Source organism: Lepidochelys olivacea, assembly GCF_965140295.1.
Source record: "Lepidochelys olivacea isolate rLepOli2 genome assembly, chromosome: 3".
In the NCBI taxonomy this organism is placed as follows: Eukaryota; Metazoa; Chordata; order Testudines; family Cheloniidae; genus Lepidochelys; species Lepidochelys olivacea.
In genome coordinates, this window is record NC_140413.1 from 31,567,809 (window position 1) to 31,592,842 (window position 25,034).

General features: G+C 43.2%; 1 protein-coding gene across 2 annotated transcripts in view; it reads left to right on the forward strand.

Annotated features, from left to right (window-relative positions):
- Positions 1–23,673, forward strand: part of YWHAQ (tyrosine 3-monooxygenase/tryptophan 5-monooxygenase activation protein theta) — a 49,657-nt gene extending 25,984 nt beyond the window's left edge. For both annotated transcript variants that reach the window (XM_084622074.1, XM_084622075.1), the window contains exons 3-6: positions 15,350–15,473; positions 20,907–21,070; positions 21,501–21,596; positions 22,581–23,673. In XM_084622074.1, coding sequence (XP_084478200.1) covers positions 15,350–15,473; positions 20,907–21,070; positions 21,501–21,596; positions 22,581–22,640 — 444 coding nt within the window. In that variant the 3' untranslated portion in view covers positions 22,641–23,673. The remainder of the gene's footprint in view (positions 1–15,349; positions 15,474–20,906; positions 21,071–21,500; positions 21,597–22,580) is intronic.
- The last annotated feature ends 1,361 nt before the right edge of the window (positions 23,674–25,034 follow it).

A 25,034-nucleotide genomic window follows, 5' to 3' on the forward strand; every position in this document is an offset into this window, starting at 1 on the left:
TCCAGGGGATACATCAGTTCATCTAGATATTTGCCTAGTTTTACAACAGGCTACATAAAATGCACTAGCGAAGTCAGTACAAACTAAAATTTCATACAGACAAAATGAGAAAGTAAGCAATTTTTCAGTAATAGTGTGCTGTCACACTTCTGTATTTTTATGTCTGGTTTTGTAAGCGAGTAGTTTTTAAGTGAGGTGAAACTTGGGGTACGCAAGACAAATCAGACTGCTGAAGGGGTTACAGTAGTCTGCAAAGGTTAAAAACTAGTTAGTGTATGATCTGACAAAGGAGTAAAATTCAAGCATGCAGCTGTGTAGCCTTAAAATGAACTTGAGTAGTGAATGTTTTGTACAAAAAACTTTAGAAGAGGGGGCTGATTTGATCACAGTTGCTCTTCCCACAGGTCCCTCAAAGGACAGATAAGTTCTTCTGCAATGACAGGGAAAGAATCCTAGAGGATATGTCCCCAGACACACTTGGGCATGTGCAGAAACAATGAGGACAAGTAGACTTTTCAGTGGGGATGTGCTCTTTCGCAGTTGTGCTGTATAAACATAGCGTAGGTCCTCTCATCTAACCTCGACGATATTTTCTGCTTAACACTTCTAAAATGCAACTCATCCCATCTATCCACACAGCTGAAACTCTTGTCCTGTCTCTCCTATTGCATCTCGATCAACTGCAGCATCCTCTGTGACCTTGACAAATGCAACCTTGCTGTACTCATATCCATTCAAAATGCTACTGCTTAAAGTCATTTCCCTAGCCCGTTACTTTGACCACGTCATCCCTCTGTCTTCCCCTTATGTCTCTTCGAACATAAGCTACTTGTCTTCACTTTGAAGACCCTTCAGAGCAGGGCTGGGCAAACTTCTTGGCCCGAGGGCCACATCGTGGTTGCAAAACTGTAGGGAAGGCTGTGCCTCCCCAAACAGCCTGGCCACTGCCCCCTTCAGAAACCCTGACTCATCCAACCCCCCAAGCCCCCCCCCAGCTCCTTGTCCCCTGACTGCCCCCCCCCGGGACCACACCCCCTATCCGGCACCCCATCTCCTGTCCCATAACTGCCCTGATCCCTATCCTATGAAAAACTTGACAACTGTTAGGCTGCTGGTGTGCTGAGACCACTACCAATCATGCAAACCAGCATTCTCATTGTTTCCTTGTATACTGCCTGTCACAGCTTCCAGCTGATTGCCCCTTTGTGACCACTCACTAGGCTGCTATGAGGGAACCTAATGACTGGGTCCCTGGGTATTTTAAAGCTTCCGGAGCCTGAGGGCATACCTACACTTATTATGCTGTAGCGGCGCAGTGGCTTGCTATAGTGCTTCAGTGAAGATGCCAGCTATTCTGACTGGAGATGTTCTATCAGCGTAGGTAATCTACCTCTCTGAAAGGCAGTAGCTAGGTCAACAGGAGAATTCTCCCATCAACCTACCACTGTCTACACCAGGAGTTAGGTTGGTTTAACTGCATTGCTCAGGGTAGTGGATTTTTTCACACCCCTACGCGACGTAGTTATACCGGCCTAATTTCTTAAGGTATGTCTACACTACGGAATAAGGTCGAATTTATAGAAGTCGGTTTTTTAGAAATCGGTTTTATATATTCGAGTGTGTGTGTCCCCACAGAAAATGCTCTAAGTGCATTAACTCGGCGGAGTGCTTCCACAGTACCGAGGCTAGAGTCGACTTCCGGAGCGTTGCACTGTGGGTAGCTATCCCACAGTTCCCGCAGTCTCCGCTGCCCATTGGAATTCTGGGTTGAGATCCCAATGCCTGATGGGGCTAAAACATTGTCGCGGGTGGTTCTGGGTACATATCGTCAGGCCCCCGTTCCCTCCCTCCCTCCGTGAAAGCAAGGGCAGACAATCGTTTCGCGCCTTTTTTCCTGAGTTACCTGTGTAGACGCCATACCACGGCAAGCATGGAGCCCGCTCAGGTAACCGTCACCCTATGTCTCCTGGGTGCTGGCAGACGCGGTACGGCATTGCTACGCAGTAGCAGCAACCCCTTGCCTTGTGGTAGCAGACGGTACATTACGACTGGTAGCCGTCATCGTCATGTCCGAGGTGCTCCTGGCCACGTCGGCTGGGAGCACCTGGGCAGACATGGGCGCAGGGACTAAATTTGGAGTGACTTGACCAGGTCATTCTCTTTAGTCCTGCAGTCAGTCCTATTGAACCATCTTATGGTGAGCGGGCAGGCGATACGGACTGCTAGCAGTCGTACTGTCCCATCTTCTGCCGAGCAGCCATGAGATGTGGATGGCATGCAGTCTTTCTGCACCGTCTGCTGCCAGCCAAAGATCTAAAAGATAGATGGAGTGGGTCAAAACAAGAAATAGACCAGATTTGTTTTGTACTCATTTGCTTCCCCCCCTCCCCTGTCTAGGGGACTCATTCCTCTAGGTCATACTGTAGTCACTCACAGAGAAGGTGCAGCGAGGTAAATCTAGCCATGTATCAATCAGAGGCCAGGCTAACCTCCTTGTTCCAATAAGAACAATAACTTAGGTGCACCATTTCTTATTGGAACCCTCCGTGAAGTCCTGCCTGAAATACTCCTTGATGTAAAGACACCCCCTTTGTTGATTTTAGCTCCCTGAAGCCAACCCTGTAAGCCGTGTCGTCAGTCGCCCCTCCCTCCGTCAGAGCAACGGCAGACAATCGTTCCGCGCCTCTTTTCTGTGCGGACGCCATACCAAGGCAAGCATGGAGGCCGCTCAGCTCACTTTGGCAATTAGGAGCACATTAAACACCACACGCATTATCCAGCAGTATATGCAGCACCAGAACCTGGCAAAGCGATACCAGGCGAGGAGGCGACGTCAGCGCGGTCACGTGAGTGACCAGGACATGGACACAGATTTCTCTGAAAGCATGGGCCCTGCCAATGCATGCATCATGGTGCTAATGGGGCAGGTTCACTCTGTGGAACGCCGATTCTGGGATCGGGAAACAAGCACAGACTGGTGAGACCGCATAGTGTTGCAGGTCTAGGACGATTCCCAGTGGCTGCGAAACTTTCGCATGCGTAAGGGCACTTTCATGGAACTTTGTGACTTGCTTTCCCCTGCCCTGAGGCGCATGAATACCAAGATGAGAGCAGCCCTCACAGTTGAGAAGCAAGTGGCGATAGCCCTGTGGAAGCTTGCAACGCCAGACAGCTACCGGTCAGTTGGGAATCAATTTGGAGTGGGCAAATCTACTGTGGGGGCTGCTGTGATGCAAGTAGCCCACGCAATCAAAGATCTGCTGATATCAAGGGTAGTGACCCTGGGAAATGTGCAGGTCATAGTGGATGGCTTTGCTGCAATGGGATTCCCTAACTGGTGGGGCTATAGACGGAACCCATATCCCTATCTTGGCACCAGAGCACCAAGCCGCCGAGTACATAAACCGCAAGGGGTACTTTTCGATAGTGCTGCAAGCTCTGGTGGATCACAAGGGACGTTTCACCAACATCAACGTGGGATGGCCGGGAAAGGTGCATGATGCTCGCATCTTCAGGAACTCTGGTCTGTTTCAAAAGCTGCAGGAAGGGACTTTATTCCCAGACCAGAAAATAACTGTTGGGGATGTTGAAATGCCTATATGTATCCTTGGGGACCCAGCCTACCCCTTAATGCCATGGCTCATGAAGCCGTACACAGGCAGCCTGGACAGTAGTCAGGAGCTGTTCAACTACAGGCTGAGCAAGTGCAGAATGGTGGTAGAATGCGCATTTGGACGTTTAAAGGCGCGCTGGCGCAGTTTACTGACTCGCTTAGACCTCAGCGAAACCAATATTCCCACTGTTATTACTGCTTGCTGTGTGCTCCACAATATCTGTGAGAGTAAGGGGGAGACGTTTATGGCGGGGTGGGAGGTTGAGGCAAATCGCCTGGCTGCTGGTTACGCGCAGCCAGACACCAGGGCGGTTAGAAGAGCACAGGAGGGCGCGGTACGCATCAGAGAAGCTTTGAAAACCAGTTTCATGACTGGCCAGGCTACGGTGTGAAAGTTCTGTTTGTTTCTCCTTGATGAAACCCCCCACCCCTTGGTTCACTCTAGTTCCCTGTAAGCTAACCACCCGCCCCTCCTCCGTTCAATCACCGCTTGCAGAGGCAATAAAGTCATTGTTGCTTCACATTCATGCATTCTTTATTCATTCATCACACAAATAGGGGGATGACTACCAAGGTAGCCCAGGAGGGGTGGTGGAGGAGGGAAGGAAAATGCCACACAGCACTTCAAGCACAGCACTTCAAAAGTTTACAACTTTAAAATTTATTGAATGACAGCCTTCTTTTTTTTGGGCAATCTTCTGTGGTGGAGTGGCTGGTTGGCCGGAGGCCCCCCCACCGCGTTCTTGGGCGTCTGGGTGTGGAGGCTATGGAACTTGGGGAGGAGGGCAGTTGGTTACAGAGGGGCAGCAGTGGCAGTCTGTGCTCCAGCTGCCTTTGCTGCAGCTCAACCATACACTGGAGCATACTGGTTTGGTCCTGCAGCAGCCTCAGCATTGAATCCTGCCTCCTCTCATCACGCTGCCGCCACATTTGAGCTTCAGCCCTGTCTTCAGCCCGCCACCTCTCCTCCCGGTCATTTTGTGCTTTCCTGCACTCTGACATTATTTGCCTCCACGCATTCGTCTGTGCTCTGTCAGTGTGGGAGGACAGCATAAGCTCGGAGAACATTTCATTGCGAGTGCGTTTTTTTTTCTTTCTAAGCTTTACTAGCCTCTGGGAAGGAGAAGATCCTGTGATCATTGAAACACATGCAGCTGGTGGAGAAAAAAAAAGGGACAGCGGTATTTAAAAAGACACATTTTATAAAACAGTGGCTACACTCTTTCAGGGTAAACCTTGCTGTTAACATTACATACATAGCACATGTGCTTTCGTTACAAGGTCGCATTTTACCTCCTCCCACTGCGTGACTACCCCCTCCCTGTGGCTAACAGCGGGGAACATTTCTGTTTAGCCACAGGCAAACAGCCCAGCAGGAATGGGCTCCTCTGAGTGTCCCCTGAAGAAAAGCACTCTATTTCAACCAGGTGACCATGAATTATATCTCACTCTCCTGAGGATAACACAGAGAGATAAAGAACGGATGTTGTTTGAATGCCAGCAAACATACACTGCAATGCTTTGTTCTACAATGATTCCCGAGTACGTGTTACTGGCCTGGAGTGGTAAAGTGTCCTACCATGAAGGACGCAATAAGGCTGCCCTCCCCAGAAACCTTTTGCAAAGGCTTTAGGACTACATCTAGGAGAACCGCAAATGCCAGGGCAAAGTAATCCTTTCACATGCTTGCTTTTAAACCATGTATAGTATTTTAAAAGGTACACTCACCAGAGGTCCCTCCTCCGCCTGCTGGGTCCAGGAGGCAGCCTTGGGTGGGTTCGGGGGGTACTGGCTCCAGGTCTAGGGTGAGAAACAGTTCCTGGCTGTCGGGAAAACCGGTTTCTCCGCTTGCTTGCTGTGAGCTATCTACAACCTCCTCCTCATCATCATCTTCTTCGTCCCCAAAACCTGCTTCCGTATTGCCTGCATCTCCATTGAAGGAGTCAAACAACACGGCTGGGGTAGTGGTGGCTGAACCCCCTAAAATGGCATGCAGCTCATCATAGAAGCGGCATGTTTGGGGCTCTGACCCAGAGCGGCTGTTCGCCTCTCTGGTTTTCTGGTAGGCTTGCCTCAGCTCCTTCAGTTTCACGCGGCACTGCTTCAGGTCCCTGTTATGGCCTCTGTCCTTCATGCCCTGGGAGATTTTGACAAAGGTTTTGGCATTTCGAAAACTGGAACGGAGTTCTGATAGCACGGATTCCTCTCCCCAAACAGTGATCAGATCCCGTACCTCCCGTTCGGTCCATGCTGGAGCTCTTTTGCGATTCTGGGACTCCATCATGGTCACCTGTGCTGATGAGCTCTGCATGGTCACCTGCAGCTTGCCACGCTGGCCAAACAGGAAATGAGATTCAAAAGTTCGCGGTTCTTTTCCTGTCTACCTGGCCAGTGCATCTGAGTTGAGAGTGCTGTCCAGAGCAGTCAGAATGGAGCACTCTGGGATAGCTCCCGGAGGCCAATACCATCGAATTGTGTCCACAGTACCCCCAAATTCGAGCCGGCAACATCGATTTAAGCGCTAATCCACTTGTCAGGGGTGGAGTAAGGAAATCGATTTTAAGAGCCCTTTAAGTCGAAATAAAGGGCTTTATTGTGTGGACGGTGCAGGTTTACATCGATTTAACGCTGCTAAATTCAACCTAAAGTCCTAGTGTAGACCAGGGCCTAGTGTAGACCAGCCCTGAATGAAGGCTAACCACTACCTCAGTCATGGGATCCCTGGACACACTCTAGGCATGCACCCTCTTCTCTGTCTGCAACTGCCTCCTGAAAGCTGGAACCTGCAACCTACTCTCCAGTTGCCTAGCCCATTAGCTCAGTGCTCAACCTTCAGATTTCCCCCAGAGCTTAAATACCCCCTCTCTCAGAACTCCACTTAAAGTTGTGAGCTTTCTGGATTACCTCTTCAGGGGATGAAGTGGTAGGTGTAGACAATTAACACATACAGACCCTTCGCAAATATTCTGAGAACATTGTTCTTTGCTTTAATCATGTAAGGCACAAGAGTATGAATTCTCTAGAACACAACATCCTAACTGCAATGCCCCTCACTAGCTCACCCTTCCCTTGAAAATCCTTGGAAATCACCTATATTCAGGAAGGTAGGCAGCACAATATGATCCTGGCCCATAATTAGGGGTCCTAGGCATTACAGTTGTCCTAATAAATCCGCATTCTGTGAAGTGGAACAAAGCTGTGCTGCGGTAACAACAGATACATGAAATGCTTTCCTATCTCCATGGCACGGCTGCGTTATATCCCCATCATTCATAGGCTTTAAGGTCAAAAGGGACTATCATGACCATCTATTCAATTCAGTATTTACATTAATTAGTTAACGGATAAGCCTGGGAGGCAGTTGTCAGTGGCCTTGAGCTGAACAACATTCTGCTTTAAGATCTTGAATACATTGACATTGTCTTGTTGTCTCAGCTTGGTGAATTGCACTCACTGATGTTTTGAGCAAGAAGCAGTGCACATTGGTTTGATTAGTCCAGATAAAACTAACTCCTTGGCCATTGCCATCAATTTGCATGCATCTCCAGATTACAACTGTCCTAGTATTACCATGTCAGGATGGGACGTTGAACAGATGTCATCTGCCAAATATTTGGGAAGCACTGTAAATGGTTCTGGAGGATACTCAAAAGATGTGGACACTTGTGTAGCAGCAGCAGCTGCTGCTACACTCTTTTGGGCCCTTTGGTGACCTCTATGAGGATGTTGTGACATGAAGCTCGCCACAACACTGGCTCTGTAGAACCAGAGTTGTACCAACCCTGTTGTGTGGAAGTGAAATATGGGTGCTGAGAGAGGCTGAAACACACCAGGATTGATGTTTTCAATTCTTGTCTTCATCAGCTGTTCGTTATAAAGTGGCAGGATGAGATCAGAAATGAGGATATTTAAAGCTGACCCCAGCAATTGTCTCCATCAGCACTGGTTCAGTTTCGTTGGCTTTCTTGGTATGGACATATTGAAGACCGCAAATTCTAAAGTGTGTTTACCAAGGAATGCTGCTACACACTCAGCAATTACGTGGGTGCCAAAAGCTTCAGAGGCACAATACAATTGCCAGTGATGGACCTGATATGAATATCCAGCCAGACTACCTTAAGGACCTAGCCAGAAATTTGATCCCGGTGGCACTTGATCTGCAAGGAGGCCACATCCCTTTGGAATTTGTCGTCATGACCATGATTCAATACAGTAAGGACCTATCTAAAGGGGAAGTAGGAAGTTCTTGGTTTGGAACGGACTATTTTTGCGCTTTAAATTGACTCATTTTGGTGCCTTTATTGTTCTAGCACACTTGCTCCTATGTTGTTTAAGTATAGGTTTAGAAGTTGGAGAATCTAAATTCTGTTCTTTCTTCTGACAGACTTCCTTGGTGATCTTGGCAAACTTCTCACTTTATAAAAATGAGACGTGTATCATGGAGGGGTATTAAAGTTTTGATTAAAACTTGTAAAGTGTGGAGGTCCTTGATAGAGCATTTGTGTTATGATTACATATTGGTGGTGATGGTAGACGTGCTTTCCCACTCTTTAACTTAGTGTGTAAACTATTTCTCCTTGGCCACTGTGTAGTCATGAATGGCATCAAATGTGTGTTTACATAAAATATTTTAACATAACACATTATACACACTGCAAATAAGTTTTCTGAACCTTTTGTCTTCATTACATAAAGTTAATTATAAATGTCACAAATTGTGATGGGAAGAGAAGGAATCTTTCATGCCACCTGTACTCTAGATTACTGCTCACTTCACAAGTGACTGTGTACATAAAATGAGTTATTTGTAAGACATTAAAGTTTTATGGAAAGGTAAGTATGTCCAAGTGGATGGAAAAAAATAGGTGTCAAACTTTTTTTCTGCTCTTGGCTCTAATCCTGGCTTACTGTGTTTTTTGGAGCAAGTCACTGAACTCTCCACTTCTGTATCACCATCTCCACGTCTGTGATCACTTCTGTATCACCATTGTGGGTGGGGAGGGGAGAGATGACACCCTTTTCTGTGAGTTCTATGGATGAAAAGTAACTATAACACCTCATATATCTTAGTTTATTTCAAATCTACAAGTCTTTCTATATTGTGTATAGTATATTAATACTAGCTAAGACCCACCATTTGTTCAACAGACCTATCTAAATTATTAGCATCAATCCATCTTCTGAGCATGCTTTAGAAAGATGCAATAAATTAATACCTTACCATATGTATTTAGTTTTGCAATGTGCCAAGAATGGTGGGGCGGGGAAATCACTTGTTGTTTGTGTAGTATTTTTAGACTAGCTAAATTCCCTAGAGGCTTCATTTACTTCATACAGTTTCAGTAGCTTCAGTGTTGCTGCTTTCTTGACACTCTTCAGTTTGCAAGTAGAATAATAGGTAAACTTCTGTCCGTGTTATGTGGTTTATCTTTCTCTTTTTGTAGATAGCTGTTGAAGTATTTCTGTAAGATTCTGTGGTACTAAAAGTTTCCAATAAATCTTCAGTTTACAGAAAGCATAAACCAGTTTAACTGATGAAATGAGGTCCTTCCCTAAACCCCTTCTACAAATATAGCTTTACTTGCTGAAATAACTAACACTTCCTAAAGTTGACATCAGTGATTTTGGAGGGGAGGGGGAATGGAAAGACTGCTATTGTTACAAACCAAAAAATGTCATGCTTTGGCAAATCTTTGGTTTTAAAGAACCTTCTGTGCGGGATTTTCACTTCTGGAGTATTAGGTGGGATTAGACTGGCAGATCCCACCTACTTTTAAGGCTTTTTGGCAGAGGAGGGTATATCATGCAGGCCACATCCTTCCAAGCAAAATTTTTGTCCTCTGATTTGTTCTGATCAGTTCCTCCCTGACTGTTTGAAGGAGCTTGGTAAAAGTTTGCATGTCAGTTGTTGGGATTCAGGAGAACTTAAGCTTCAATAGCTCATCTTGACACTACCTTCCAATCCAGTTGGTAGCTGTACTATATATACATTTCTGTAGTGTTCTGACTGCTGGTTTCCAGAGTGCTAATGGCTTTTATGCCCAGCATTGATCTGTCCTTGTCTCTTGATTTTTCTCTGCATCTTGATTCTCAGATGTTTATCTTACTACCATGTTTTGCTTTATAACCCAGTAGTATGTGTGAATAGTTCATATTCATTCCTGTGTGCATTATTTGGCACTTCTCAGGCTATGTCTACACTGCACTTTCATCAGTAACACTTTTGTCGCTCAGGGATGTGAAAAAACACTCCCCTGACAGACAAAAGTTTTACTGATAAGAAGTGCTGTTGTGGAAAGCGCTTTTTCGGCAGGAGATGCTCTCCCACCAACAAAGCTACCACTCCTCGTTGGGGGGAGGGAGAGTGTTTTGTCGGCAGGAAAGCTCTTTCCTGCTGACAAAAAAACACTATATTGCGTGCCTTATAGCAGCAAGACTTAAGCAGCATGGCTGTGCCACTATAAACTGCACAGTATAGACATAGCCTCAATACAGAACTCAGTCTTCCATCATGCTATGCATTTGGCTACTGTGGCCTGGTCCCTGACCCTCTGAATTCCTCAGTCTTTAAATTTGAGGGTAAATCTTGTCACATTGAAATTTCGCTGCATCGCTCTGTTCTGCCTCTTTCAGATCAGGAACTGAATACAATCAATGTAGTCCTAATATGGAACCATGAGGTACTCCACTGATAAGATTTTACTATACTGAAAATTTAACATTTTATTCCAGCTTGTTCTTGCCTCTTAGCCAGTTTCTAGTCCATTGCGGTATTTTCCCTTTTTGGTGAGAGGAAGTCCTAAGAGCTCCTGCTTTGTGGCATGTAGTAGTTTAGATTAGTGTCCTTTTTCTTTTGTAGAGAAGCCAAGTGTGTGTTTTGGTAAAGTCCAGCCACGAGGAAGTTTGTGTGGAAGGCTGGTTTTTTTTATGAGAGTATCCAGTTTTGAGAGCTCATTCTAATCTTTCCCTGTTTGCTGTAGAGGATGTTGATCAGGTGGTTCCGCAGTTTCTTTGAGAGCGTGCGGCACAAGCTGTCAGCATAGTCTGTGTGGTATGTAGATTGTAATGGACATCATAATCAAAAAGGCTGACAAAGGAGGTGCTGTCGTCATCATGAATAGGTCGGAATATGAACAAGAGGCTGCTCGGCAGCTCTCCAACACCACTTTCTACAAGCCATTACCCTCTGATCCCACTGAGGGTTACCAAAAGAAACTACACCATTTGCTCAAGCAACTCCCTGAAAAAGCACAAGAACAAATCCACACAGACACACCCCTGGAACCCTGACCTGGGGTATATTTTCTGCTACCCAAGATCCATAAACCTTGAAATCCTGGACACCCCAACATCTCAGGCATTGGCACCCTGACAGCAGGATTGTCGGGCTATGTAGACTCCTGTTAGGGGGCTTATTCCTTCACCCACTTACTTCCCTGGTCCTTCTCGCATGAACAGAGAGCAACAATACCCGAAGTCCAAAGGTGCAAACAATTCGATGTTTATTGGGGTGAACTTCCAGCAAGCATGATTCCAGTTGCCTTCCTTAGTATCCTCCTTCCCAGCTCTGACACCACAGAGCCTTACACCTGTGTCCCTGTTCCCATTCCTACCCTTAGCCAAACATGATTCCAACTTCCTTACTCCCATTCCCTGTTCCCATTTCCCCCTTTAGCAAAACATGATTCCAATTTTCTTACCCCCATTCCCTGTTCCCATCTCACACACCCACATGCCCACCCCCACCCACACCCAGTCACTTCCTCATTGACTACAGATTATATAGTAAAACTTGAGTTCTGCTTAGCTATACCTTAACCAATCATTTTCCTGAAATTTAACTAACCAATCCTAACATATTGTAACATGATTATGTAACCAATTATATCCCACCACCTGAATTAGTTTACACCCAGCAAAATTAATTATACAGCAGACAGGAACAATCACAGAACCAGACAGATTATACAGACAAACAACAGCAAAGTGGGAACTATAATGACAAGACAATACGGAAGTGAGGATTTCACATCCCAGCTATTGATAAGTGAGTTCTTGCCAGACAGGATGCTATCAAACTAAGTTTCCTTTTACATTTTCTAGGCACTTCCCTTTCTCTGGAGATGATAGGAACTATCTATCATATTCCCCAAATTCGTATTTCAAATCACCATCACCATCCTAGTCAGGTGGTTGGTAACATATTCCTTCTGTTATGCTCTTATTATTCAAACATGAAATTTCTGTCCATTGAGATTTGATTCATTTGAGATTTTTACTATATTTGACTTTCTTTCATATATATAACAGGTAATAATTTTGGACAGTTTAAAGATTGATTAATCACTGGACTGGAAGTTTGTGGTTGTCTAGGGACTAGTGATTGTGACAGGAAAATTATGAGCAAAACGTACCGGAAGCAAAAATTTGGAAAGAAAACTGAATGAAAATTGGGAGTTCTTAAAGTTTAGTGTATGTCCAAAATGCCACAATCAAGAGAGGACAACTTGGCTTAAAAGTCCATCTGGGTTCAGTGGTAAAATGAAGGAAGCAATTAGAAATAAAAAAGCAATACCTAACACATGGAAACAGAATAGGTAACTATCGATTTATATCTCTCACTGTGAAGTGCAGAAAATTGCTTTAGCTTCCCTTTTCAATCACGGAAAATCCATGGCTGGCAGCCGTCAGGACAATAAAAAGAGTTTATGTACAGGACAAAAGACAATGGTATTGGCCAGATATTAGATCGGCGTTGGCAAACTTTTTGGCCCAAGGTCCACATCTGGGTATGGAAATTGGCGGGGCCATGAATGCTCATGAAATTGGGATTGGGGGGGGTTAGGGCTCCTGTTGGGGATGAGGGGTTTAGGGTGTAGGAGGGTGCTCCGGGCTGGGGCTGAGGGGTTCGGAGGGTGGGAGAGGGATCAGGGCAGGGACGGGGGTGGGGTGAGGGCTCTAGCTGGGAGTCTGGGCTGGGGATGACAGATTTGGGGTACAGGAGGGTTCTCCGGGTTGGGACTGAGCGGTTCGGTGGGGGGTGGGAGGGTGGCTCGGGCGCCGCTCCGGGCAGCGCTTACCTCAAGCGGCTCCCGGAAGCAGTGGCATGTCCCCACTCCGGCTCCTGCATGGCCAGGCAGCTCTGCTGCATGCTGCCCCATCCACAGATGCTGCCCCTGCAGCTCCCATTGGCCGCGGTTCCCAGCCAATGGGAGCTGCGGTGGCAGCGTGCGGAGTGGAGGCCCCTACGACTGCCCCTACGCATATGAGCTTGAAGGGGGACATGCTGCTGCTTTCTGGAGCCGCACGGAGTGGTCCCCAGCTGGAGCTCGAGGGTCGGATGCCCCCCACGGGCCATAGTTTGCCCACCCCTGTACCAGATGGCAATAGTAAAATTATTAATAGTGATGCAGAAAAACAAGAGTTCAGTAAATAATTCTGTTCTGTATTTGGAAAGAATCAGGATGATGTATTCATATCAAGAGAATGAAGTAGTATCCAGTCTATTTGTAACAAAGGACGATGTTTAGACATCTACTAGGGATAAACATTTTAAAATCGGCAGGCTTGAATAACATTCACCCACAAGACCCAAAGGAGTTGGCTGAGGAGAATGAACAGCTTACTTTTTAATAAATCTTGGAATACCAGGGAAGTTCTAGAAGACTGGAAGAGTGCTAACGTTTCACTAATATTAAGAGGTTAAGCCAGATTACCTAGGAAGTATAAACTGGTTAACATGACATCAGTCCTGGGCAAAATAATGGGAAAGCTAATCAAGAGTTCAGATGATAGAGAATAGGAATATAATTCCAGTCAGCAGAGTTTTATGGAAAATTGATTTTGTCAAACCTGATTTCATTCTTTGGAATTACAAGTTTGGTTGATTAGGCAAGTATGTAAATGTAATAAACTTAGTTTTTGTTGGTAAAGCATAACGTTCTGATTTTAAAAATTAACACTATACAATGTCAACAGAGTACATCTTAAATGAATTAAGAGCTGGTAGCTGACAGACTTTAAAAAATAATAGGGAAATCATCAAATCAGTGAGGTTCAACAGTGCTATTCAAAATTTTCATTAGTGATCGGGAAGTAAATATGAAATCACCGTTGATCAAATTTGAGGATGACATGCAGATTTGAGTAGTAAGTGACAGTGCAAACACAGAGATCTGGATCACTTTGTAAACTGGCCTCCTACAAACTAAATGTTTTAATACAGCTAAATGTGTTGGACAGACCACTCAACATGAACTCCCAATATAATGCTGTGGAAAAAAGGGCTAATATGGCCCTTGGATGTAGACAGGAGTAGTAAATAGGACTAGGGAAATGATTTTTACTTCTGTCTATGGCACTAGAGGGGCAGATATTGGAATACTGTGTACAGTGCTAGTGTCCACTTTTTTTTGTAAAAGGATTTTGGGAGCAGAAAGCCAGAAAAAGGGGTTTTGAGGGCTGGAGAAAATGCCTTCAGTTATCAAAAAGATTGAGGTGGCTTGATTATAGTGTACCTGGGGAGTGGGAAGGAGATGGGATATGGGTACTAAGGGGATCTTCAGTCTACCAGGGAAAGGTATAACAAGAACGAATGGCTGGAAGTTGAAGCTAGACCTAATGTGTGCATTGCTTTTAATTTTGAATTTAACTATGAGGGTGATTAGCCATTGGGATAGTAGTGGGTTCTCCATCTTAGTCTTCAGATCAAGACTGGATGCGCTTGCTGGAAGATATGCTTTAGCCAACCATATGTTGTGTTCAGTATGGGATAGCTGGATGAAATTTATTGGCCCTTGCGTTCAAGAGGTCAGACAACCTTATGGTCCCTTCTGGCCTTAAATTATATGAATCAGTAAATACTGTCATCTACAAATGAAGTGTGCTTGATGCACATGTACACTTGAATGTTTGGCCTGTAAATTGCCCTGCTGTTTCCGTTAATCTCCTGTTGAGATTGCTTGGGTGGTTCATGTGTCTGAGCTGCTTCAGGTTTATACAGCATTCTCCAGGCTCAGACATATGTTCATATTTTAAGGTTATATTTATACCAATGAGGCCTAGAAACTGTTTTCTGTGGGATGCAAGCTTTCATTTGAATCTGGATGTCATGCTTGTTGGATAGCTACAACAAACTGGCAGACAAGTTTATATTCCACACCTAAGTGTTTAGTCATAATTGACTAATGAATATCACTTAAGAAAACAGTAAATAAAATCCTGCTCACATGTCTTGGCCATAAAGTGGAAAATAAAAATTCCCTCTTTTTAAAGAGACTTGAATTTCTGATAGATTGTGTTGGGTTTTTTCCAGTGAAATGGACTGGTCTCAAACTAATCTTCAGTTGAAATTATTTTCTATTGGAATACATGGATTCTTCCTTCGTGCATAAACATATATTCAGGCTTGCCATTTGCTACTAGATTTTTGCCCTTTTCTAACTTACTATCACTCTTTCTTTCCACAATGTTTTAGACAGCTTACCGAACTGGAGACTTTAAAATGTTCTAGGCTTTAGTGTTTGTTACTGTGCAAGTAGTCTGATTCGGTAAGTGAATATACATTTGTCTAAAAGACATTGTTAAAAAATTTCTAAATACTTCGCAGATTTTACTCTGAGCTTCTTTGCATATGCGCAACGTGCTATGACCAGGATTACTTTATCTAGACCAGTATTTGGAGGGTCTTCCATTGCAGTGCATGCAACATGCTAATGTCTCCTATTCCTGCTTTAGGAGCTGCTGGACAAATTTTTAATAGCTAATGCAACTAATCCAGAGAGCAAGGTATTCTACCTGAAGATGAAGGGAGACTACTTCCGATACCTTGCTGAAGTTGCATGTGGAGATGACAGAAAACGTAAGCATATTGTGTTCAATCATGCTCAAATAGTTAACGCTTACTTCTGTTTTGAGGTGGTGGGGAGAGGAAAGAGGAGCTAGAATGCACTGCATGTGTCACTAACTTTCATAACTCCTATGCCACCCAATAAAATGGAGAGGAACTGCGTTTAGATCTGATATCAGTGCCAATTTTCAAAATTTAAGTTGACTTTTATTGGACCTGAAGTGTTCTCTATTGAAAAACTTCAGTGTATGGTGGAATGGAATTTCGTGTAGTAGTCCCTTCCCCTACCTCCTCCCATGTGAATGGCTATTGAAGAAATGCTTACTTGAAACTTTCAGAATACTGTTTAGGTGAAAGGTCACCTAATGGCTTAAGAGATACTTAATACTATACTTGTATCTCCTCTTCCCCCCCCCCCCCCCCCGGGTAAGTAGGCTAGAGGTATTAGGGAAAGAGGAAGCTGCCTACAACTTTCTATCTGCGTTGACCCTATCAACCCATAGTTTTAATTGGGCAAAACTTAACTGTCAAGCCATGACTCCTTGAGTCAGATGAGGCATGATGTACACTAGGAATTTACTTCAGTACAGCTATGTTTCCCAAGGGTGTAAAAATCCTTCTGTCAACGTAGCTACTCCCTCTCGGGGAGGTGGATTACCTATGCCAACGGGAGAATCCCTCCTGTCAGCGTAGGTAATGTCTACACTGAATCGCTACAGCGGTGCGGATGTGCTGCTGTAGTGCTTTAAGTGTACACATACCCTGAATAAGATGATAAATGTAAATTAAATTACTAACTAGATGGACAAAGTGATATTAAAGTAACAGTAATCCGGTACCCTATCAAGAAACCATTTATGGTGAGCTCCAGTCTTAAGCTGTCTAATGCTGGTAGAGATAGTACACTCCTTTTGTGATTCTAGTCTGTTTACTGCTGCTGATCCTGAAAACTGTAGTCCCTCAGAAACCTCAGCAGCCATTAGGACTTACTGCAGGGAGGGGGGAGAAACAGCCTGTTACTTGATACGGGGCCTTCTGACACTGCTAGCAGTCAACACCTGTTCTGTGGACCATAGAAAATTGTTCACCATAACAATTAAACTAGATGTTCAGAAGACACATTGGACAAGTACTCCTTTTCTTTTTGGAACAAGTAAGAGAACTATCCTGTAAGGTACCCAGATGTCACAGCAAGGGCAATATAAAAGCTTGGGCAGGTATTAAGACTTAACTTCACACAGCTCAAACCAAAAGGTAGTCCTGGAGTTCTGCCCTGATAGAGAAGGGAGTTTGCCAGTCCCTGAGGAGCTGAGCTGTCAATATTTCTGGCTGGCCATTGAACAGAATGGGTTGCTGATAGGGTGTTAACCAGTTGCAGATGAATCCATTTAAACCAGATGTGAGGGAGGGGCATGGAGCTGATTTTTCACTTACACAAAGGCCTCATTACACTTTTTCTGGCAGTGTAAAGGGACCTCAAAATGGGTGCAAATGTAAAATGGTGTAAAGAGGCTTTGATGTAAATGAGAACTGAGTCTAAAATTTTTGAATCCCTTGGCCCTAACAGGACTGTAGCAGAGTCTCAAAGCTGGTACCATAACATCAAGGGAAAAACTTCGTATAAGGCTATCATTGAATGTAATCAAGCTGTCAACACTATCTTTGTTCAGCTTCCATGATGATAATCTTACCTCCATTTTAATCTCCAGTACCCAATATAACTCTAAGGGCTTGTCTAAGCACAGGTGTTGCAGTAATTAAAACTTGGGTTTTAAAACCCATTTTTGTAAACTGATGCAAATCCCTGTGTGGATACTCTGTGGTATTGACATTCCCTGACATTTTCCATAAGACCCTGTTTTCAGTGGCTTATAACTTTGTCAAACCATTTGGGTTAAATTTTCTGTCAGGTGTCTGCCTCAGGCTAAATTTGTTGAGAAATTTTCAGCCAAAATGGTTCAGTAGTTTCTGAAAACAACAACAGAGAAAAATGCTTTGCCCATGCAACAAAATTCTGATGACTTTTTCTTTGAAAAGCTTTGGCGCACACATTTGAAATTTGGCAGGAGGTGGCTTTTGTGTCAGGGGTGTGCCTCTTCCATCCCTGTGAATATCTACCCAAATTTGGCTGTTATAAAGCCTCTGAAGAATTGTACTTCCCACATGTCCAATAGGGACTGCTTAATTTTTAACAGCTAACTTCCTTGAAGGTTCCATCTGCAATGAGTATGCTCCATCCCAGGGCTGAGCAAGACTTTACCTGTTACCGCAGCTCTGGACTGCTGCAAGCCAGCCTGGATTCACACACCTCAAATGAGAGCACTGAGACTTTGTCTCCTGTTCTCTCAGTGATCCCCCTGATGGGCCCAGGCAGCATGGAGGAGGAATCTGCCTGACTTTAATGCAGATGAGACAAAAACCAGACCTTTGAGAGGAAGTAGACTGGGATGAGGAAACTGGGGCTAGAGACTGGTAGGAATTGGGGAGGGAGATTGGGACACAGAACAAGGATACAGACTGAGAGCCAGAGTTGGAGAGCGATGAGAAGCCTGAAGAATGTAGACTGAGACTGGGACAGGAGCCAGATGTGGGAAAGAGACAGGACAGGGTGAAGGAGGGTATGTGGAAAAAGGAGTTAAGTTTGGTGGGGGGGGGAGGCAGGCAGGCAGAAATGCCCATTAAGGCGCACACTTCTCCAAATTCTTGAGGGGACTAACAATATGAGCTATTCCATTGGCTCAAGTGGCAGAGGTGCATGGTGTATCTAACGGTTCCTGCTGATCTATGTGGGTGTCAATATGATGCCACAGGGAAGAATTTGTTTTTAGTTTTTTAAAAAAACTAGGAAATTAAACACAAATTGTTTAAAATACAATTTTCAAGGTTGTAAAGTCAAGAACTCAAAAATTAAATACCAGAGTTCAGGTTGCCTGTACATTTGCACTATAGAATCATAGAATGTTGGAAGGGACCTCAAGTGGTCATCAAGTCCATCCCCCTTCACTGGGGTAGGGCCAAATAAACCTAGACCATCCCTAACAGGGCTTTGTCCAACCTGTTCTTAAAAAGCTCCAATGGAAGCCTATTCCAGAGCTTAACTATCCTTAGTTAGTTCTCCCCCCTAATATCCCACCTAAATTTCCTATACTGCAGGTTTAGCATATTACTACTTGTCCTACCTTCAATGGACATGGAGAACAACTGATCACTGTCCTCTTTATAAAAGCCCTTAACATACATTTGAAGACTTATCAGGTCCCCTCTGTCGTCGTCTTCTCAAGATTAAACATGCCCAGTTTTCAATCTCTTTTTATAGCTCAGGTTTTCTAAATCTTTTATCACTTTTTATTGCTCTCCTCGACTCTCTCCAATTTGTCCACATCTTTCCCAAAGTGTGGTGCCCAGTTGAGGCCTCACCAATGCCCAGTACAGCAAGACAACTACTTTCCATGTCTTACATACAACATTCCTCTTAATACACCTCAGAATATTAGCCTTTTTTGCAGCTGCATGTTTGTTGATTCATATTCAATTTGTGATCCACTATAGTCCCCAGATCCTTCAGCAGTACACCTGCATAGCCAGTTATTCCCCAATTTGTAGGGTTTTTTCCCCTCCCTTCCTAAGTAAAGTCCTTTGCGCTGGTCTTTATTGATTTTCATGTTGGGGGTTTTTAGACTAATTTTCCAGTTTAAGGTCATTTTGAATGCTAATCCTGTCTTGTAAAGTTCTTGTAATCCCTCCCAGTTTAGTTCATCCACAGATTCTACTGGCATACTCTCTCCTTCATTATCTAATTTGTTGATGAAAATATTGAATAGTACCAGACCCTGTGCAGGATCTCAATAGATATGCCCCTCCCAGTTTGACAACTACTCCTGCCCATCACAGGCCACAGAACCTCACCCGCCCACTCCTGCAGTAGGTCCATAACCTCTTGCTAAGTTACTGAAGTCCTCACATCTTGATTTAAAGACTTTCAAGTCAGAGAATTCACCATTACTTGAATTCAAATCTGTAAGTGACCCGTGCCCCATGCTCCAAGGGAAGGTATACTTTTTGAGTATGGCCTTTCAACCAGTTATGTATCCACCTTAGAGCAAATTTATCTAGACCACATTTCCTCCAACATTCACTAGGCCAGTAACCCTATCAAAAAACATTGTTTTTTGGCATGATTTGTTTTTGATATATCTATGCTGGCTATTCCTTACTACCCTATTATCCTGTAGGAGGTGCTTACAGATTGTCTAATAAATTGTACCAGTATGATAGTCCTTATTTTCATGATCACGTTATTTTTGCAATAGGACTTCTGCCTCATTCAGTGCATAGAATGAACTGTGCTCATTTAATGAGAAGTTGTTTAGTTTTCTCGTTGTTGCTCAGTGCATGGCCCCCTGTCTTTACTGCTTATAATTCAAGTGCTGCTCTATAGACAGTTATTTCCTTGTAGGCTTTTCTGTGGCAATCATCACAATAGTATATAGTAGAGTGCTTTACAAGTGTTACTGAATTTATTTTCACAATACGCCTGTGAGATGGGAAGAGTGGGCAAGTATTATCCCAATTTTAGAGATGGGGAACAGTCACAATGATATGGTCAAAAGTATTCACTAATTTCGTTGCCCAGTTAGATATGTCTAATACCCAATTGAGTTCTTCGTATTATATCCCACTTCATATGTTGAAAGCACAGCTCCCACTGATGTGAGTGCTTAGCAGTTTTTCAGATCAGATGCCAAGATCTCAATTTGGGCACCCAGAAAATGAGGAACACACAATTAGTGACTACCTGTGAAAAGTTTGGGCGTTTTTTTGTTTTTGTTTTTTTAAAGTGACCTACCTACCATCATAGAAACTCTGTGGCAGGGATAGAATTCAAATTTCCAGGGCAGTATTAAATAGCCTTGACCATAAACACGTCTTTTTTTTTTTTTCCTTCTTATCATTTGCCTCATTTACTATGTACACCTTCCAGCTTCTGCAACAAACAAAGCAGGAGTGCTATAGACACCAACTTCCTTTACTGCATAACCCTGATGCATCCCCAGAGCAGCTCCACCCTGTCCATTAGGGTCCTGTGGAAAAATTATATGTGATCATGTAATTAAAGACTCATACACGTAAGAGGGCTAAACAAAGGTTACATGGGCAACCATAGTTCTGGGATTTCCTGGGTCCTTCACTTTGCAATCTTAACATGTTGGGTTTTTTTTGTGTGTAATATCGGTTTAGTTTGAGCCTATAAATGTCAGTACACAGTTGCACCAATTTAAAAGTCCCACCCTTAATTAAGCCAATGCAATTGTTTATTTCAGCCTAAATAATGAGAGGCTAATCATTTCTCTGAGGAGGTATTTGAAGCTAGGGTGAGGGCCTCAGCTTTCACTTTTCTCTGTATCATCCCCCTTTTTGTGTTGAAATGTTCCTGTTTCTCAACAGAAACAATAGAAAATTCACAAGCAGCTTATCAGGAGGCGTTTGACATCAGCAAGAAAGAGATGCAACCTACACATCCAATTCGTTTGGGCCTAGCTCTTAACTTTTCTGTATTTTACTATGAGATCCTCAACAACCCTGAGCTTGCCTGCACGCTGGCTAAGACAGTAAGTTTCTGTATCTTTCTGGAAGGAGGGTAATTCTAATTAATGGAAGCTAATCTGAATAATGTGAATTGATCAGTCTGTCTTGTACAATAAAATCCTATTTCATTTAATATATTTGATTTGCAGGTGTCAACTGTCAACTGACTTAAAGGGACACTGTCAACTTTAGTTTACAATATTTGTTACTGAAAGAATTTTAAACATACAAGATTTGTGCTGTTTTAAGCTATTTTTCCAATTTGGACAATGCAAATCAATGAAATTCTTTTCACTTTCTTCAATGCTGCATGCTTGTTTAATAAAGCTGTCTTCATGGAAAAAGGTTAAACTTAATTTTGAATTGTCCCTTAAATATCCACCCATAGTAACACTAATAGGAATATTCATAATCACTACCTCAATGTAAATATGAAAAACTTAATTATTCTAGGCTTTTGATGAGGCTATCGCAGAACTTGATACGCTGAACGAAGACTCATACAAAGACAGTACTCTCATCATGCAGTTGCTTAGAGACAACCTAACAGTAAGTTGCCCTTTTGTGCTAATTGGTCCAATAGCTGTAATTGTATAATAGCTATATTTAGACCTCATTTGTGTGATAAAACCAAAACATGGTCTTTATCTAGCATGAGCATCTTGATATTTAGGCCTATTATGTATGTACTGTATTGAAGATTTACTTTCATAAGTAGGTTGAGGTCTAATTTAAACTTTAGTGTGAAAAATTAATTGCATTAAACTAATCTGTGGCAGATTCAAACTTGGTTTGGACTAAAAAAATAGCATGAGTTAGTCCAGTTTCCGTTTTGCTAAATACAGCTTCACTTTCATCATAAAACTAGCAGGCTGACTTGACTTAGCAGATAGTACTATAAATCTGGTGGAAAAAATGATAATCCAGTCATTAAGACAAGAATGAAAAAAAGTTAACTGTCTTAAAGGTATTACTGGTTCCAGCAATATTCCCTGTACTTAACTGGAATGAATTTAAGGTGCACCAACTGTATACCATGTTAACTGTCTAAGGGACAGCTAGCTACATACTCCCAGCAATATTCCTCACTGTAGGTTTCCATAACAATAGGAATTGTGACTTTGACTGGTGAGGTGAAAGTGCAACCAGAGAGGTTGACATTCCAGAGAACAATGTTCTTTTAGCGGGGGGGGCAGTCAAACAGACTTACGTATTTCTTAAGTGCCAATAGTATAATTGGGTACCATATATTAAACAGATGTGTATTTGTTTAGCATTATGTTCACTTTGGCTGGTTAAATCTTAAACAGTTATGTATATGGCTGTGCCCTATGGATGAGAGGGTGCTCACAGTAAGCCAGTGGAAACTCTGCAAATTAAAGCAACAGAGCTTTACACCTCCAAACCATAGCACTTAACAAATGTAGAACTCCTCCCATCTAGTCCTTGACTTTAGGAATAGGATAGTTGGTGCTAACCTGGAGGGTAGATGAGTAAGTTTCCAGGCTGATGTGGCTTTTTTCTTATTTCTAGTTATGGACATCAGACAATGCAGGAGAAGAATGTGATGCTGCAGAAGGTGCAGAAAACTAAACTGCACATGGGGTGTGTCATTCTCTCTTCCCTTCTCAAGAAACCTTTTTACACGTCTCCATTCCTTATAGCTCCACTTGGATTTCCTATAGCAAAGAGAACCCATCCATGTGTATGGAAATCAGTTTATAGTCTTTTCACACTGCAGCTTTGGGAAAACTCCATTCCTTGATTTGTGTTTGTCCTGGCCTTCCCTGTGTGCGGTTACTGCTGTAGAAAAGTATTAATAGCTTCATTTCATATAAACATAAGTAATTTCCAAACACTTATGTAGCGGACTAAAGTGTACCTGGTATTTAAAAACAAAAATCTGAACCAGTTCCTGCAAGTTGACTGTGTTTTGTATTACAGTAAAGATATTAAAATGTAGTTAATTGCAACTAAAGAGTGTTCAACATAGCTTTCTAATTCTCCACATTCCCTCTTATTCTGCAGGGTTTCCTTTCAGTAACTGATTTTCACATGCTACTGTGTATTCTTTTCATGAGGGTTATGAAAGTATTGGGCCAGATGGAAAGTTTTTGGCATTTTTAGATTGAGAATTACAAATTGAGTTGCCTTCTGTGTAATATACTGCAGGGGCTACTGTATGTGTGTGTGAAAATGAGGGTCTCTTCTTACTCAGTCTTCAGTTGCTGCTGTTTATAAGTTGATATCCCTTCCCAATAAAAGTCACTTACACTCCTGCCTTTGTAGTTTTGGTATTCACTTTACTATGTGCTAGAAGCAGCATGGAACTGCTGGAATACAGACAGTGCTTTTTGGCAGATTAAAGTGCATGTCATTTCTTAATACACTGGAATGGGAAAACCAATTCAAGTTCACATGTTCAAGTATAACATTTAGTACTTTTCCATGCAGATTTGTGCACATGTGAGAAGGTGTCAAGTTTGTCCAGTGATTGTTATTTAGAGAGTTGGACCACTATTGTGTGTTGCTAATCATTGATTGTAGTCCCAAAAAAGCCTTGTGAAAATGTTATGCCCTATGTAACAGCAAAGTAACATTAAATAAAATTACATTTTATAAACCACTTACTGTTTTTGTAACAATTCCATGCAATTACTTTAAGGGCTGAACTATAGCAAGTCATGCTAGGAGAAATGTCCTTCTCAAACATGTAACTCATTCTTAAAGTCAGTTGTTCAGGTGAATTCACTTTGTATTTACATATTAATGAATTGTATGAAAATACCTGAAAGTTATTCATATGAATAATTCATAGGCACAGATAATCCTCAAAGTTTAACCTGTGGTATGTGTCCTCCTTATTTAAGCTACTTGTACTGATAGAAATTGTTGTAAAAGACAGAAGCTAAGCAGTTAAATACCAAGTAGTACTCCTTGCTCCTAAGAGTTGAAACAGCCTGATGTGTGTTCCATTGCTGCAAATCTGTTATCTCCTAATTCTTCAAGTGGCATCCCTATGGATGCTCCAGTGTAGGTGTGCTTGCATCCCTGTGCTGCTAATCGGGTAACTTCTGAGGCTGTGTCCGTTAAGTCCTACACATTCACTGCCCCTCCTCATGCTACACCATGAGGCTAGCATGTGCAAGCTAACTCCGCTCAGTTTTTTTTCTCATCCACCCCAGCTAGTGACAGAGCTATTCGCAGTACGTTAAGACTACATTACTTCAATTTGATTTCTATAGTTCTTAGTTCCCAGTTATAGTTATATTTTTTCTTCTGAATTCATTTTTATTGAATGGATGCTGGAGTCTCATAATGACCAATTTAAGGCCATTGTCCAGGAGGGCCAGTTAGTGGTGAAGACATTGTTGCAATCTTTCCTCAGTGCAGCCGAAATGGTGACTAGGTCCATCTCCATGGTGGTGGTGATGTGACAGGTATCTTGGCTCCATCTCTCAAGCTTTCCCAGAGGAGGTACAGTCTACAGCTGAAGACCTCCCTTTTGAGGTCACGAAGCTCTTTGCGGAGAAGACTGATGTCTCCTTTCATATCCTGAAGGACTCTAGGGCCACTTGCCAGTTGCTGGGCATCAACACGCCAGGACAAAGACTGTTCAGTTCCCAATCCCAGCGTAGACCACACACGCCTCAATATATGGCTCAACACCACTATGAGCTGCAGAAAAAGGGCAAATTTCCCAAGAGCAAATCTGGCCTACAGTCTTCTTTATCCCAGCCCTCTACGTCCAAATACCAGTTTTGACAGATGGATGAAGCATGTTGTGCCATTCTCCTCCTTCCCCCTCCCCCTCTCACTGATATAGCTGACCATTGCTTTACACCCATTTGACCACCAATTAGCAGTGTTCCGCAGTGCTTGGGAATGCATAACATCGGACCAAAGAATCCTAGAGATTGTTCAAACTCTGTACTTGATCCACTGTACCTTCTTACCCCCTCCACAACACCCTTCCCCATCCTTCAG